The sequence below is a fragment of the Raphanus sativus genome, chromosome 4, assembly GCF_000801105.2.
Source record: "Raphanus sativus cultivar WK10039 chromosome 4, ASM80110v3, whole genome shotgun sequence".
Classification (NCBI taxonomy): domain Eukaryota; kingdom Viridiplantae; phylum Streptophyta; class Magnoliopsida; order Brassicales; family Brassicaceae; genus Raphanus; species Raphanus sativus.
The window spans coordinates 43856684-43873787 of record NC_079514.1 but is presented as its reverse complement, the minus strand read 5'-3'; the positions used below and the strand labels follow the sequence as shown (position 1 = coordinate 43873787).

Below are 17104 nucleotides of genomic sequence, written 5' to 3'. Positions count from 1 at the left end.
GGGTCTTGGAGTGTTCGTTCTTCTCAGTATGGTTAAAATACAGTGATTGTCAGTTAGGTAGCGGTTGGATCCATCTTCAGTGATTCAAGGTGATAGTAGACTAAATCACTGTATTAGTCTAAGTTTGTTGAGGTCAATCTATGTGTACCTTTGAATTGGATGAATGAATGAGATGTTGAGTTTAAAAAATATATATATCAGGGGCAGTGTTTTTTTGTTGAATGCTGGTATCTATATTAATAAAGTTGACTTGAAACTCTCCGTATTAAGCCACTTCAGCATAGGCTGTTCCTTTTGTTGACACGTGTACTCCTTAAACTATATGAATATGCGTTCTCGATGGATGGCTACGGGACTAATTGTTTTACTCTGATTATGTAATGGGCTCTTTTTACAATTTGTAAAGTCAGCCCATTTGTTATTAGGGGTTCCTTCGTCTTCCTTGTGCAAGCTGGAGCGTGTAATCTCCTCAAACTTTATTCTGTATAGGGGCTTCAGTTATCGCCTAGAATTTATGTATTTTTCACCACTCCTCCCACTTTCTCGCTTTTAATCGACATTACCATCTCTAAGGTAACCGAATTGAGCTGCTCATACTAATCTGTTCGTCGCCTGCGATGTACATTCCCACCATTACAAAATCTCTCTATCAAGCATTAACTACATCTATGGCGAATTCGTTTACCCTTCTTGCCGATTTGAAAGTTGGATGCTGTTCAAACATGGCTGAGGTACTTTTGCTCAGGTTCTAGGAGGCAAGGAATGTAAAGAAAGGTGGCCAATTCATGGGTGTCGACTTCTACCTGGTATTATATTAATCTTCTTGACATACTGTATGGATTACTCATCATCCACTCTATTAATTGAGATCTACTTTTACATCTGGAAGACATTGTTGGTGACTTTAGTGCAATAAGGAGCACAATCAACGACGGGACAAACAGAACACAGCGTGTAATGCTTACTCTCTGTCTGGAAAGGTACTTTTTACAGTGGCAACTCCAGCGATTCTGAATGTGTGTTACTCTGTTCGACGGCTTAGCTTTCGGGTTTCATAGCAAATTGGACATCTACGGCTGTGAGCCAAAAGTTGTGGTGGTTACTAGCATCAATCCTAAACTTGTATGAGCTGAGAAAACTGAATATTTGTAATGTCTCCTGTCTGTGTTGTCTATATTGTATTTTAGAAAAAACATATTATTAAAAACAAAAACTTCCCATTATGCAGGGTGGGACTTATTTCCCAACGGGACATCTGCAACCCATCTTTACTTTGACTCTAAGACAGCTGCGAGAAAAGAAAACTATAAACATAAGTAACTCCAATTCTAATATTAGATTTCATAGTATTTAGTTCATTAAATATTTTACCATATGATTCGGGTCACGTTTCCTGTGCTACCACATTAAACCTTTTTAGATTGATTGGGGATGGCTCAGACCAGACACCCTCTTCATCAAAGCTGCTTCATGCCCAGAAAATAGAACCACTCACTATCTCTGAGCTTATTAGCTTAACCAATATTTTATCACATCTGAGCCTCAGGTCAGATTCACAACAATCTCATGTTACTTTCGCAATTGTCACTTCTAATTGTTATTGTTCTCTTACTTATGACAGATCATTGAGTTTCTTTGTACTGCCAAATTCACTGGTATTCAGACAGATAAAGGATGGTGTTATATTGGTTGCTCGAAATGTTCACAGAAGCTTCAGCGAGATATTTCTTCTTTCACTTGCATCCTCTCTGATAAACCAGACACTGTGGGTGTCCTCAGGTAGCAATACTTAAGCTCTGCTATCCCTGATATTATAGCTCCCTTCCATATGTTTTCTCACTCTAAAATACAGTGTCTCTACCCTGTCTACCTGTATCGTGTGGAACTGTCGTATCATACCAGATGAATGAAACTGTTTTTGTGGCCTTTGATATGGAAAATAGCAAAGTTAACAAGCATTCAAGTAGCTAAAGCTGCGCAGATTTTGGTATAGATTCCTTCTTTTCAAGCTTTCAACTATAACTAATTCTCTTTTGTTTGTAGCAATGAAACACATCTTAGTATTAATATTATTTCAATGATTTAAGTTAAGTTTTCAACTATCACTGAGTGCATGTGTGAATGCTCTTGTGGACATCGTACTTCCCAGTTTATCTTTGATATTATGGGAAAAACCTACACTTTCCGGTTCAAGTTAGGAGAGTTTAGTTACACATCTAAAAACCTTCACTATATCATGTATCAATACTGACCAACAACGTGCACCACTCCCAAGCTTTGTTCTGCATGTTGGTACTTATACTGAGTTTTAGTCTACATCTCTTTGAATTATATATTCATGTTAATCACTTCCATATCACCAGGGAGATGCCCAGATTCATGTTGATGATATGCCTGGAGAGAATCCAGTAGCATCAAATGGCCCTGATGGTGCTGATAACATTGTTGCAGAGCTAGCAAGTGGTGTGGTAGCAGAAGGGTGAGAGAATACAAGTGCCAACCATCAGCCATCCTCATCTGTTCTTCCAGAAATAGTTCGCTCTGCATCAATCAACTAGTCCGATGCTTGACCCTAATGAGAATGAACAAAAGAACGCCAGCATAGCCCCACTTGCCAAACCAAAATCCCCACTTCATTTGCTTCTCCAATAATATTTAAGCAAAACACTCTATTTTATGTTAACATCAATATGTTTGTGGCTGTTTGAACTATTACTGCAAGTTTTATTTATAACATTTTTAATCTATAATTTATAAAAAAAGAATATTTTCAAACTGCATGAGCGAAATTTCCAACAAATAATTCTTTATAAAAAAAGTTCAGCAATTGCTAAAATAATTTACAAAACATAATTAATAAAACACTAAAAGTTAAAGAAAATTTCAGTATAAATTGAAAATTTAATAGAAAACTGAAACAAAGATATATATTATAAAATTGTTTCATAATATAAACTAACTATTATTTATGATATTATTGAAATGATTTATAATTAGTTTAAATATATAACTTTTGTAATTTTATCACATTGCATTTTATTTAGTTGATTTAGCTTGGAGGTGGGATTATTAATTTATTATCGTGAGAAAATTAGTTATTGTAATAATATTAAAATCTGTTACTTTTCGGAAAAATATATTAGTTTTTTATTATAAATTTATTCAACTATATCAAATTGAAATATAGAAATCAAATAGAAAAATACAAATCATTAGATTTCCTTAATTTTAATTTTAATAATTTGTTTTCTCAGAAAAATGTTAGTGATCTTTTCAACTCAAACCAACAAAATAAAATAAAATTTACAATATGATCTTATAATAGACAAATTATATTTATCATTTTAATAAAAAGTAAATTTTCAAATATGTTATAAAATTAAAATAATATTTCAATATGAAATAGTTTAGTGTAAATTCAAGGGCGGGTTAACCCCTAGTTCTAATTAAAATAAAAGAAATGTAAAATTGTACAAGCTTTTAGGCAGTGTTTTGAAATAAAAACCCTAATAATTAAAATGCCACATGTCAAAGAACTCTTGAGATTGTAATCCCGGTAATTGCCTAACGATGAGGTGAAACGGTTCGAGAACAGCAGTTGTATGATGCCGTTTATAGAGCGATGAATCTGTGACAGGATAAGTCACAATGGTTTTTCATCGTTATCTTTTCATAGTTATGGTTTTCCTTTTTAATTTTGGCTTTGTCTCCTTCCTTTTCTAAACTAGGTTTTACTTTTCTTATCTTTGCAATTCTTATATAAAGTAGCCTTACGGCAGTTTTAACAATCAATCAATAATAAAAAACAATCTTCTTCAAACCCTAAATATCTCTCTAAACTATCTTGCATAAGTTCCTTACAACTCAAGCAAACTATCATTGATCTCAGCATCTTCGAGTTGATCCTTCTACCTCAGTGATCATCTTCTAGGTCTGTGTATCCCCTTACTTCGAATCCACAGTAGGATTTCTAGTTCGGGAATCTATCTATCAAGTTTCCCGTCTCATTGGTATCAGAGCAGTCGACTACCTCATGACCAGTCAAGGAATCGAAACCCATCATGCTACCGCTCTAAACGAGATGAGCAAAAAAATTGAGGATCTCCGTATATCACAAATTCAACAGTCAAAGGCACTTCGCAAAGAACTAGGAGGTCGGATTGACGAGCTTAAAGCAATGATAGAGAAGTTCTTTGTTTTCAACCCATCACCAGAAAATCAAGCGGAAGGAACCTCAAGCAGCCATCAACAAACAGATCCACCAGATCTTTTCCCTGGAGAACAAAGCGCAACAAAAACAACTCAAATCAATCCCGACCACCCCATGATTGAGGAGAGCTTGGTTGAATCTGATGAACTTGTTCTTGAATCTAAACAAGATATATGGGACAGGGCAGAGAAGTGTCTCAGTCATGGTCCAATATTGTTGTTAAACTCGAAACCGCAGGAGATTTCGGTGCTTTTCGTTCAACCAGAAAAAGCAACTATAGACTCTGAGGTACTAACTTGTGATATTGATGAAGCTCCTGATGCAGTAACAGTGGTAAGATGTTCGAAGCACACTAGAACAAAGATCCATGTTCATAAGGAGTTTGCATTGAATGCTACACAAAGAAAGCAGCTGATGTATGAAGTGTTTCATTTACGGAGACCACCAGAGCTGTTGTGTAACAAGATGGTTGATGCAAGTATTAATCATTCATCCTTGAGGACAAGGATGTTCTGAAAGAGGGAGTATTGTGACAGGATAAGTCACAATGGTTTTTCATCGTTATCTTTTCATAGTTATGGTTTTCCTTTTTAATTTTGGCTTTGTCTCCTTCCTTTTCTAAACTAGGTTTTACTTTTCTTATCTTTGCAATTCTTATATAATGTAGCCTTACGGCAGTTTTAACAATCAATCAATAATAAAAAACAATCTTCTTCAAACCCTAAATATCTCTCTAAACTATCTTGCATAAGTTCCTTACAACTCAAGCAAACTATCATTGATCTCAGCATCTTCGAGTTGATCCTTCTACCTCAGTGATCATCTTCTAGGTCTGTGTATCCCCTTACTTCGAATCCACAGTAGGATTTCTAGTTCGGGAATCTATCTATCAAGTTTCCCGTCTCAGAATCCGATTAATAGAGTGTGTGAGATGGAGGTGACGAGTCAAGATGCTGAAGAATACCGAGCTCGCATCATCTCAGTAGACAAGTGAGGGTTTGAGCAGCGCAGACCAGAAATTTTGTTCCTGACTGTGGAATCAATCAACCGCAAAATAAAGTCAGTAAAAGAGAAGCGAGTCTGTGGTTCTGTTCTGTCCATATACTACACCCAGGGAAATGTGATTATCGGCTGGCTTGCACCCAGGGGCAATTTGTATTCAAAATGTATTTTTTTTTTTTGTGTTCAAAGAAATTTTCAGATGTCAACAACAGATTATGTGAATAAAGACCAAGAAATAGTTAAGAGAGGATCCACAGTATTATGCATAAACGATCCTGAGATTCAGGATTCTTGATCAGACAAAGGTAAAAAAAAAGGAGAAAGAAACAATTGTACTGGAGAGTATTTATTGGTAGAATACTGGTGAAAGCTCATATTTTGTACTACATTCATTTGACGTAATAGGGAAGGTCAAGAACGTACAGGAGAAAGTAAGCCCAAGTCACACCAGAGATCCCTCCGAAGAAGAACCCTCCCGTAAATTTTGCCCATCCCTCAGCTGTCTGAAGCTGGTCAGGCTGCTTCTTCCGCCCAGTCAACGTCAAACTCGGAGCAATCGAGGGCTCTCCTTCCTTGAACGAAGAGATTCCGTAGATAGTGAGGCACATGCTGAGGATGACTACAAGCCCAGCGGCGGCTAAGGAGCCGGCGGAACCAGCGTAAGCAGTGTTCCTTAATGGGCCAGCTTTGACAAATGGGCCCACTAAGAGGAAACCATGTGCCAAGCCCACTTCAACACCACGAAGGAGAGGGTTGACGGCGGTGCGGTAAGCCGGGAGGTTGGAAAGATACCACGCAATCAAAGGGCTTGACGTTACAGGAGTCTCCAAACTTCCGATGAATGGATCGCCGTTGATTGGTTGGATCACTTGAAACGTTGGCTGCCAAATTTTACTTGTCAGATTATTTGCATTTTAAGTTTTTCTATCAATAATCTATATATATATGGAGCATATAAGTTTTCATTGCATATATATATTTAGACGGCACCTTATCATCCTCGTCATATAAATACCGAAGAAGAGGTTATACAGAGTTATAAAAAATTGTGATACCATGTTATGGCTATTGATAATTAAAAAACCGTCTAGATATGAATAAATGTTGCTTTTCCTAAATTTTTTCAAGATATCAAACCGCATGATTGATAATTGGTATTGAAATTTGCATGAGTAATTTGTAGATTTGGCACATAATCTGATCTGCATCTTGTCCGATTGTTAACTTCAAGATAAATACCTTGTCGGTCTGAGCAGCTCGGACAGTGAAGGAAGAGATTCTCTTGGTCGGATATACGCCGAAAGAAGGGCCGGAGATTCCCTTAGGGACGGCTAGACGCCTAGCAATTGCAGCGGAGGATAAGCTGCTCCTTAGCTGGCTCGCCATTGGAGATGCACTTGCTGCCATTGTTTTTAAAAAAAAAATCAAACGACTTCAGTATGTGATGAAGAAATAAGCAAATCTACAAGACTTAAAATTGCATATGTTGATGTGGCATGATAGAGGATCTCGTTCGTGATATTTTGTGGCTCTTAGAGATATATCTGTTTTACTTATCTGATTCTCATTGGATGCTACCTTATCCTGTTTGAGCCAACATCTTTTTTTTTTTTTTTCATACGCATATATCTATACTATCAAAAGACAAGACATATTAAAAAATCTACTTACAAAAGATTGTTGCACTTCTAATTTATTAAAGAGAAAATACAAATATAAATTTCTTCTTAGTTTTCACAATTATTTACAATGATATATGAATGAAGCTATTAATTAGTTTAACTTTTATGATTCTTTATCTTTTATGTTTAATTAATACATTTCCAAAATCGAATTCTAACTAAACAAATATGACAACAATAATTAATTAACCTAACATATAGTATTCATTATTTTTTCCTATTTTATTATTTATGTGTGTGTTTGAAAATAATTAATAAATCTACCTTTAAATAGTTAATGAAAATTATTGTTTTTAAATTTATGTAATTATATTTTTATTATTTATTAGTAATAACTAAAAAATAAAAGGCATATAAAAGAATCATTTATATAATATATAAATATATTATACTACTTATATTTCATATAAATAATATTCCAATGTAAGTTCAGTATGATAAATGTTGAAAATATAAAATATATAGCACCATATATTTTAAATAAAATATACAAAATTTTTATTATACATTATCATAAATTTTCGATCCATAAAAGAAATACATTTGTGTGGATATACAGGTCATATTCTAAAAAGTGTGGATGATACAATTGATGGTTTACAAGACAAAATAAAAATTATTCAATATAAACTATAAATTATTGTGTTCAGGAATGTCATATTAAACAATTATTTAATCACATAAATTTTTAAAATGTATATTATCACTTATACAAATAAATAATTATTACAAATTTATATCACATTCCTAGTTATTTTAGCTAATTAAAATTTTCAAAAATAACTATACTTTTTAAAAATCTTGCTAACCAAGTTCAATTCCATATATTCGGTATCTTCATAATCTTTAGTATAATAGTAGTATTTAGAAAGTTAACTAATGAGCAATTAAAATAAATATTATACTCATAAATCAATTAAGTTGACATTTACAATCGGTCAAGATAGTTATGATCCTTCCTAAAGTGATTTATAAAACATTTTCACGATACATACACCTTCTCTATTTTTAAAATTATGAATACAACTATAAAAATCAATATAGAATAAATTGCTTACAATATTTTATTTTCTTACAAGTAATATAACTAATGTATCAATTTTAATACCATACTAACTCATATGTATCTATTTTCTTACTTTTAATTCAGAAATTTGTTTTTTCTATATATTTTATACATAAATCTAATTATAGAAATTTTGGATTTGTATATATGATGTCTAATAAATATTGGTCATATAATTTACTGTAGAACGCAAAAAAAAATATCTGATGTAATTAAACACATTATTATTTCTCAATACTAGTACACACATTGCAAATCATGTATAATATTTAGTACATACATACATAAAAAAATTAAAATTGACACCCGCTGGGCGGGTCAAAAATTCTAGTATTCATTATTTAGCCTAACCTATTAAATACAACTAAATATTATAACTAACCCCTATTTTAGCAAGATATCCTCTAACATCAAATAAAACTCATTAATTTTAATTGGTCTCAAATGTTTTAATCAATTCCGTTATTACAATGTTGATATATTAGGCCGTAATTAAATTATATTAAAATCATTGCTTAAATCCTTGTTATACTATAATACCATCATTTTTTGTTCTTGATCAGTTGATCATATTATACAAACTTAAAAAATATATCACTACGATAAGAAAATACAAACTTACAAACTATTTATGACCATTATGGACCATATCTAAAGATCGTAGCTTAATCGTGACTAGGATAAAACATGCGCATTGCGCAGGGTGAAATATTTATTAAAAAACTTATGTTTTCATTTTGTAAAATCTGATGATTTCTGAGTACATGTGTTTTTGTGGTCAAAATATATTTGGTATTTATGTTTTTCTCAATATAAAATAATTGAATGGTTTCAATTTGGAAATAGAGTTAAAAGACACCATTATGAATATGAAAATCGAGTCTTTCTTTAGTTTATAATTATGGAAATGAATGAAAGAAGCCTAACCTAATGCATTAGTTTATATATGAATGTTGGTGTCTCTTTACAACAGATGGAAATATATGGTTTACAATGCCCAAGTAATATGAATTTAAGGGATATATTAATGTGAACAAACTAATGCAATATTTAGTTTATAATATATAGAAATATAAGATTTACATTGCCCCCAAGTTATATGAATTAATGGATATCTTTCTATTATGAGAAACTAATAAATTTTGTTATATTGATTTACTATATCGACATTGCCATATAAAGAAACACCACTAAGCATGTAATTAGATATTAACAATTACGTAAAATTGGTACTGTTCCATCTCTTTTCCTCTAATGATAAACATGAAAAAATGGAATTCTGTAACCAAGATGATATCATGTTAGTTACTATGATCGAACCGTAGCTTGTAAATTTGTCATAGACCAACATTTGCTCTTAATTGACATGTTTAAACATTTAGCAATAACACTATATTTATAATATATGTGTAGCTTTTCGAAATTTTAACAGACAATATGTTTGGACAAAATTGAAGTTGTTATACTATCTCATGTCTTTGCAAAAAAAAAAAAAAAGACTGGCTATCATATATGGTCTTCATTTATAAACGTCTTTATGCAAATGAGTCATGAATATCTATTTATATATAAAAGAGTTTCCTTCACTCCTGGGAGGTCCACGTCAGATGCCAGCTAGATAACTCTGTCTCTCTCGCATCGACACGTGTCCAAGGTAGACGAAACTCAGCGTTTCATTTAATCTTTAGTTTAATGGGCTTTGATATGTTTCCCCTGGGTTTCATTATTCAGAATGTGAACTAACCAGCCCAACAGAGAGATACTGGTTATTTCGTGAGAGCCGTTTTCGAAAATTAGGGTTTCGTCTTCTTCTTCGATCTGTGAATAAGTAAACTATCAATGGAGCATGTCGTGATGGAAAGTATTTTACTTTGACCTAATTGAAAAAAACTATTCTACTTACCCTACCAAAATTCTAACAACCCTACTTTTTTCTCATATTTCTCTTCTCCTTATTACCCTTAATATTATAATATTATCTCATACACTGTGGTCCCCACCAAATTTCTTCTATTTTTTTAAAAGAAAAGCAGACCCCGCCTCCCTCATAAAGTCACAATTAAATAGGACTTCATTCTTTATTGCCCTAGACACTCCAATGTCTATTTTCTCTTGCCCTACCAATAAAAAAGATTATACTTTTAATAATATTTTAATCAAAAACATGGTAAAAACGAAACTGCCCTTAATGAAATCTAATATTTACAGATCTAACCTCTTTCTATTTGACCCCTCACATGACTTGGATCCGTGGGCGTGACCTGCGTGTCTCTCTCCCAAACCGTCTGTTTCTCCCCATGTCTCTCTCCCAAACAAAACCAAACCCTCTGTTTCTCTCTTAAGTGTTTCTCATTTCCCCAAATCGAAAATCAATCACTCGAAACCCTAGAACCCGACGAACTCGAGGCAGTGACAAAATCGACCGAAATCCACCGAAATCCACCCACCGCGTATTCTCTTGTCCATCATCAAATCCACCGGCGTCAGCCCTTTCATCCTCTTGTTCTGCGTCGAGAACCATTGTCGGCATGTAAAAGGTAACGTCTTTTTCATTCCTTTTCCATAGATTCTAATGGTTTTGATGTGGGTTTCTTTGGAATATATAATGTGTGCTTGTTTGGCTTAAAGAAATGAAGGAATTTTAATTTTGAATCAGATTTTTTTTTAAGTTATTCTTTTGTTGAATCGATTTGGTATTGGTAAAAATTGTTTTCTCTGTGTAATTTAATTGAAAACCTAGTAGTAAAAATGGTTAAGAAGGAGAATGGTTATGAGATTAGGGTAAAAATTGTTTTATCTTTGTCTATTGTTTTATCTTTTTCTATTGAAAATGGTAAAATCGTTTTGTTCTTTGTCTATTGAAAATGGTAAAAGTTGTTTTATCTTTGTCTATTGAAGTTATGGAGATCAAAAATTTTGTTCTGAGATTTGTTTTGTGGATATTGAATGGGTTTGTTAGCTTCTGTTGTTATTAAATATTTGTTGTTTATGTATATTCAGGAGATTAAGATAGTGACAGGCGGTAGTAAGCGGGGAGGGAAAAGACAGACTAAGAAAAAAAACAACAATTCCACAAGAGAAAAGGTTGTCGAACACAACCCTGCTCCAGTAGCAGAAGGGCTTTCAGACGAGAATGAGACTCAGACTGATCATCATTCTGCAACATTTCTGGTATGCATTCTCAAAAAAATTTCTTTGGTTTTAGTATTGTTGATGCATTACTAGTATTACTGTTTTTACTAGCTAGGACAGATTAATAAATAAGGTGCTAATACATTATTGTGGTTTGCAGGAATGCCAACCATTGCCACCTGATGAGCTATACTTCAAGAATACGGAATTCACCACGTTGTGTAAGATACATATCAAGTGCTTTGTGAGCGGAACGGTGGACCTCTTGAAGAAGCTTACGCCCGATTTGGAGTCGCCCGAGTTGGAGTGGTTCAAAAACCACCCTCAGTTTTGCCACATTTTCCACATGCCGGATGAACCAAACTTGAGGCTGCTGGGTATGTGGTCGCTGCTACTGCGCACGATTCCCTTACATGAGGGAGATGACACAGCTTGGTTTGCGGTTAATGGCGTGCCCATCCGGTATTTAATGAGAGAGCATACACTCATCTCGGGCTTGGACTGCTGTGACTACAGGATAATTATAAGAAGTTGGGGAGCTTTGCTTTTGTAGATAGGCATTTTGGCTCGCATAAGCAAGAAGCATCGGCCTTAGAATGTTCCCAGTAAAATTAGAAGTTGTTAACAGTAATGGGAAACAGAGAAAGCAAACAAAGCGCATACGGTTACCAGCAGAACCTCTGATGAATGTTCGGACAAGAGTAACTCAGGGCTAGCTCCTCTTGAGATAGACGCAACGCATATCAAATAAGCCGAGCAAGAGCAGCTTAGAATCACACGACATTCACCCTTTTATAGAGTGTTGTCTGAAGCATAAGGGTCGGTGCAGCTCAATGGGTTTTCTTCAGCTGTTGGTTTGATGGGTCAGAAGAGAGGACAGCACCAACAACAATCCATGATGATGATGATGCCATTGTCAATGTCTACCAGTGATGGTTACAATGCTTTTGGTGGAGAAGACTGTGATCAGATTCCTTATAGAAACATCTGCATGCAAATCCAGACACCTGGTACAATAATAATCATTACTGAATTATTCTTTGATCTATGGCTGGTCACATGTAAATGGATTGGTCAAAAAAAGTTTTAACATTCTCAGAAAAATTATTTATGGAACTCTTACAGTGTTTGCAAGGAACGAGGAGCATCTGTGGGGAAAAAAGGGGAAGGCCCTGTTCGTTTGGCGGTCGCTAGCGTCAGCGACCAAAACTTGTTCGTTTCAATATCGCTGATTTTGCGGCCTGTTACAGCGACCACTCGCTAGCGATTGGCGACTAAAAATTTTGGTCGCTGGAAAATTCAGCATTAGCGATCAAATTTCTGCGATCAAAAACCCTAAAACTTGAAAATGACAAAAACACCCCTAATATTTGAGCCAATTTACAAAAGGATGCCATTAATCCTAAATATTATTTCTCTCTCGACATGATCATCGACGAGAACGGCGCCATGTCCGATTCGTTCGAGATCGGAGTGTTCAATCCCAACACGCTCGACGAGATCAAGACGACAGGGAACTCCTCCTTGTTGGAAGATGGTGATGGTGATGGCTCGGAAGCCGCATTTCGGATTGAGAAGTTGAGTGTTGGGGATGGATTTACATCCTCCTCAAGGCCCATTAGACAATGAATTAAGCCCATATTGCTAGGAAGGCCTAGACTCCATCTTTCAATAAATAAGGAGCTACCTCCTTCTTAGAAATTATCTTTCATCTTTTGCCTCTTTTTAGATCTAAACACTTCCTTGTAGATATTTTATAGATTCTTAGATTCGCTTTACTTCAAATCATTTTGTCATGCAATCTTTGATCAGTAAAATCTCTTAGATGTTCTTTTCTCATTTGATTTCTATGATGATTTCTCCTAAATCTCCATATAAATTCATTGTCTGATTCCAACAAACATTTCCAGCAAATAGACCGTTTTTGGATCAAACACTAAGGAGAGCCTTGGCTGCTTGATTCCGCCGCCAGATGGGTATAAGAAGTCAATCCCATGGGCAGAAAGCAGAGACAAGGTCATGTAGTTTCATAAATCACCTTCCTTTACTTGTCTGACCCATTTGAGATTCAGTGTAAAGTCACTAACTTTTATTGACTGATGTGATTCTCTCCAGTTAGATATGGTTCAACAATGTGCCTCACACACGCTTAGTGGAAGACAAAGGAGGTCAGAACTGGATAAGAAGATAGAAAGACAAGTTTGTTTTCCCTGGTGGTGGAACTGATCAGTTCATCCATGGAGCTGATCAGTACTTAGACCAGATCTCTCAGGTCTGTTTCAACTCAACCCCCTCTGTTGTTATTCACCTCATGTGTTGAGAGATCTTAGATTGAAAACATTTTGTTAGATGGTTCCCGGCATTACATTTGGAGAACGCACTCGCGTTGCATTGGACATTGGCTGCGGCATGGCGAGCTTTGGTTCCTTTCTGATGCTGCGTAACACCACAACTTTGTTTGTAGCACCTAAAGATGTCCATGAGAATCAGATACAGTTTGCGTTGGAGCGTGGTGTCCCCGCAATGGTGGCTGTCTTTGCTACACGGAGATTGTTGTATCCAAGCCAGGCTTTTGAGATGATCCATTGTTCTAGAGGCAGAATCAATTGGACCAGAGATGGTTTATTATCTCCTCATTACAATTACTTTAGGGCAGGAGGGTACTTTGTTTGGGCTGCACAACCTGTTTACAAATATGAGGATAACTTGCAAGAGCAGTGGAAAGAAATGGTAAATCTTACAAACCGGACCTGTTTTAAGATATAAGATGTTTTTAACATTTGACTTCTAGTTTATAAAATTTATTCATGTTTAGTTAAAACAACAAATAAATAATAAGAAATAATACTAAATTAAATATTAAATAATTTTAAAATGAATAGTTAGTCGTTGGCGAGAACAAAACGAACAAAAATAACAGTTTACGATCAGTCGCAGCGATTAGTCGCGCGACAATCAAACGAACAACACAGCGACTTGTCGCAGCGATTGGTCGCTGGTCGCGCGACAGTGAAACGAACAATTAGTAGCGACATCAAGTTGCAGTCGCTGGTCGCTGACTCTGGTCGCTGACGTTAGCGACTGCCAAATGAACAGGGCCGAAGCCTTTTTTGTTTTCTTAAGATTTTTATTGCTCAAATGCCTCTTCTGCTGGTGTCCGTTTTTGGCCACCACCCGATATGTTCTATCTCTTGACGTAGCGATGATATTTGCTTAGTTACGTGTAGAGACCTTTAATCTTTTGGTGTTATGAAATCCTTTTATTATTATTTGACAGAAATCTCTTAGTTTATTACAACTGAACAGAAAGAAAATAATGTACTCAGTCGGTCGGTTCCTTATGAAAGCCATTATATCCCCTATATATTATTTGAAGATTTTTTGAAAAGACGTAACCTCAATTTTGTAAGAATTAAAAAGGGATTTTATCCTGTGTGGCACTTGTGTATGTCTTCCAAATCCTATTTCAAAGAATTTTAGAGCACCTTATATGAACTATAGTCTAAAAATTATACTCTCTAACATTATATTAGTCGCATATATCTTTCCTTAAATAAACCTACAGAATTACCTAATGTGACTAAAGTATATATACGACAATTAATAATCTTAAATAATAAAGATTTGATAACAATTTGTATATTTTCTATCATTTTTGTTTAATTTTTTATTTTCAAAAAATAAACTACACAATTACATTAACTATATTAGAAAAATTAGATTTTTTGTATATGTTCTATTTTGAATTTTTCAAAACGATTATAAATTACTAAATCTGTTAAAAGTCTCATATAAACTTTTGTGATCAAGGTTAATTTTTTTCTATATTAGGATACAATGATTATAAGACCATATGAATAAATAATTTCATTTGAATAGGTTTATATATATATATATACCCATGTTCGAAAACGCGGCGCCTACACCCGTATAATCGCCGGGAAAACGTTGTTGTTCGGCACTCAACCGTAGCGATTTGGGTCAAATCGCCAGAAAAATCGGATCTGAAACAAAACATCACTTTTTCCCTAAATTCCAAGTTGAAAATCATGATTGAAAGTAGAAACATGTTATAATTGGTCTAGAACATCAAAAAACAAGTACAAATATGTGAAAATCGAAAGAAAAAAAGTTGAACGGCGGAAATTAGGGTTGCAGGTCGTGATGGCTGAGGAAGAAGACAAGGATAATTAGGTAATATCGATTTTATTAATGCGGAAATGAGAAATATAAAAAAATGCAGCCGCAACAACTCGAACCCACGACCTATAAGAGAGATATGAGTGACCATACCACTAGACTACATCATCTACTTTTGCTTTTCACGCATTTATATCATATATATATAAGTTTATTTATAAAAACCCTAAAACTAATCCCCGGTTAATCTCCGCTTAATTTCCGATTTTGTCATTAGGCGCTAGGCCCACCCCGAGCGAACGCACAACGTCTAGCGAGTTTCCGAACATGGATATATACTAATATTTTTATATTTGCATTGAACATATATTGAAAAGTTGATATTTTAATTTTGAAATCTTCATTTTTTTTTCATTGTTTTTTTAAATGGTTATGGTTATAAATCAATAAAACTACTAAACATTCCGCATTAAAAAAAATCGTTGGTGTAAAATTTTGTTTCACAAATATGCAAATAATCATAAAATCATATGAGTAGAAACCTCATTTAATAAAATCAATATTAAAAGTAATATCTATGTTAATATCATTTAAATTTAATTACATATTATATATGACATATAAGAGTGATTGTTTTGATTTATTTACCCTAAAATGATTGCAAAAAACAAGAGTGATCGTTTGATTTATATGCGCACACCAATTTATTACATAATAGTAATTGATTTCTTAGTTATTTAATATATATAATTATTATTTTATAATTTCATAATTTGCAGAAAAGACAGAAAATAAGTTGTAAATATAAAATATTGCACAATATGATGCGTGCAATTGATATATGTAGTATATGTAGTATATAATTTTCACAAGTTTCAGTAAAAGGAATGTTTGTATTAATTAGAAAGATTGGTGAATAAGCGAAGAAGGTATAAGATAATTAAAATTTAAAATCATGCAATTAATTTATCAATATCTGAATTATTCGAAGGTTCTACTAAAAATGTATACTAATATTAATGAAGAAAATAATGTCTTAGTGTCGAATAACGATTTGTTCATGTTCTTATAAATTATATTTTTGTAACTAAAACAATACTAGAAAAATCAATTTGATTGAATTAAACAAACACAAACAAAACCAAAGTAAAACAAACCAAACACAAACCAAACTAAATTAAAACAGAATCGAACACAATCCAAACCGAAATAAAACCGAACACAAATCAAACCAAACTAATTTGAATTGACTTTGGTTAAGGGTCTCTTAGATCTTAATAAACCAAATTGAACCTAAACCTGTAATTTATTTTTTGAACAAAACCTAAATCTGTAGTTAAACGACATGTTTACACCTAATAAAACCAAGTTATTGCTAACTTGACATCATTTGTCAATAATATATATTTAAAATATTTATCATAAAATTCATCATGCGCAACGCATATCTTATCTAATTAATAATAAAACTGAGTCAACTTCGAAGACTTCTTCATCATACTAAGAGCAAGCGCATTTGTGAAACTCTCAAAACTCGATTCTCAATGTGATATATTATTATTTTATTTTATTTCTGTTTGATTTAAAAATAATAATAAGAATAATGGCATCAATTGTGGACCGCCACGTGGCGTGGGGCCCACGAAACAGTTATGAACTGGAATCTTCCCAGCGACCCTGCAAGGACTGGGTTCATAAAAATCACATTATTATATTTTTTTTTTGGGAATTGTGTGAACCTGGGGTATAAACCTTCAATGGGGATGCCCTAAGAAGAAACAAAATAAGGAAGAAATCTATCAACTATCAAACCGAGTAGTTTGTTCCAAAAAAAAAATCAAACTGAGTAGTTGTAGAAGGTATAAAATTGGA

At 33.9% G+C, this 17104-nt stretch overlaps 1 protein-coding gene and 1 long non-coding RNA gene across 12 annotated transcripts; one reads left to right on the top strand and one right to left on the bottom strand.

Annotated features, from left to right (window-relative positions):
* The first annotated feature begins 415 nt into the window (after window positions 1-415).
* Window positions 416-2775, top strand: LOC108851108 (uncharacterized). 11 transcript variants are annotated; one of them, XR_008945171.1, is made up of 7 exons: window positions 416-806; window positions 890-1148; window positions 1229-1546; window positions 1622-1779; window positions 1853-1987; window positions 2150-2288; window positions 2364-2775. It is a non-coding gene; the product is annotated as an uncharacterized LOC108851108 (long non-coding RNA). The 11 variants fall into 11 exon arrangements; XR_008945173.1 differs by having other exon boundaries at window positions 417-806; window positions 1903-1987; XR_008945177.1 differs by lacking the exon at window positions 2150-2288 and having other exon boundaries at window positions 418-806; window positions 890-1122; window positions 1229-1316; window positions 1421-1546.
* Window positions 2776-5412: 2637 nt separating this feature from the next.
* LOC108855849 (photosystem I reaction center subunit XI, chloroplastic) lies at window positions 5413-6754 on the bottom strand. The gene is made up of 2 exons (XM_018629764.2): window positions 6452-6754; window positions 5413-6093 (listed from the first exon to the last, which is right to left on the bottom strand). The coding sequence occupies exons 1-2, from the start codon at window positions 6617-6619 to the stop codon at window positions 5602-5604; spliced, it is 660 nt and encodes a 219-aa protein (XP_018485266.1). The 5' UTR covers window positions 6620-6754; the 3' UTR covers window positions 5413-5601.
* Window positions 6755-17104: the final 10350 nt, after the last annotated feature.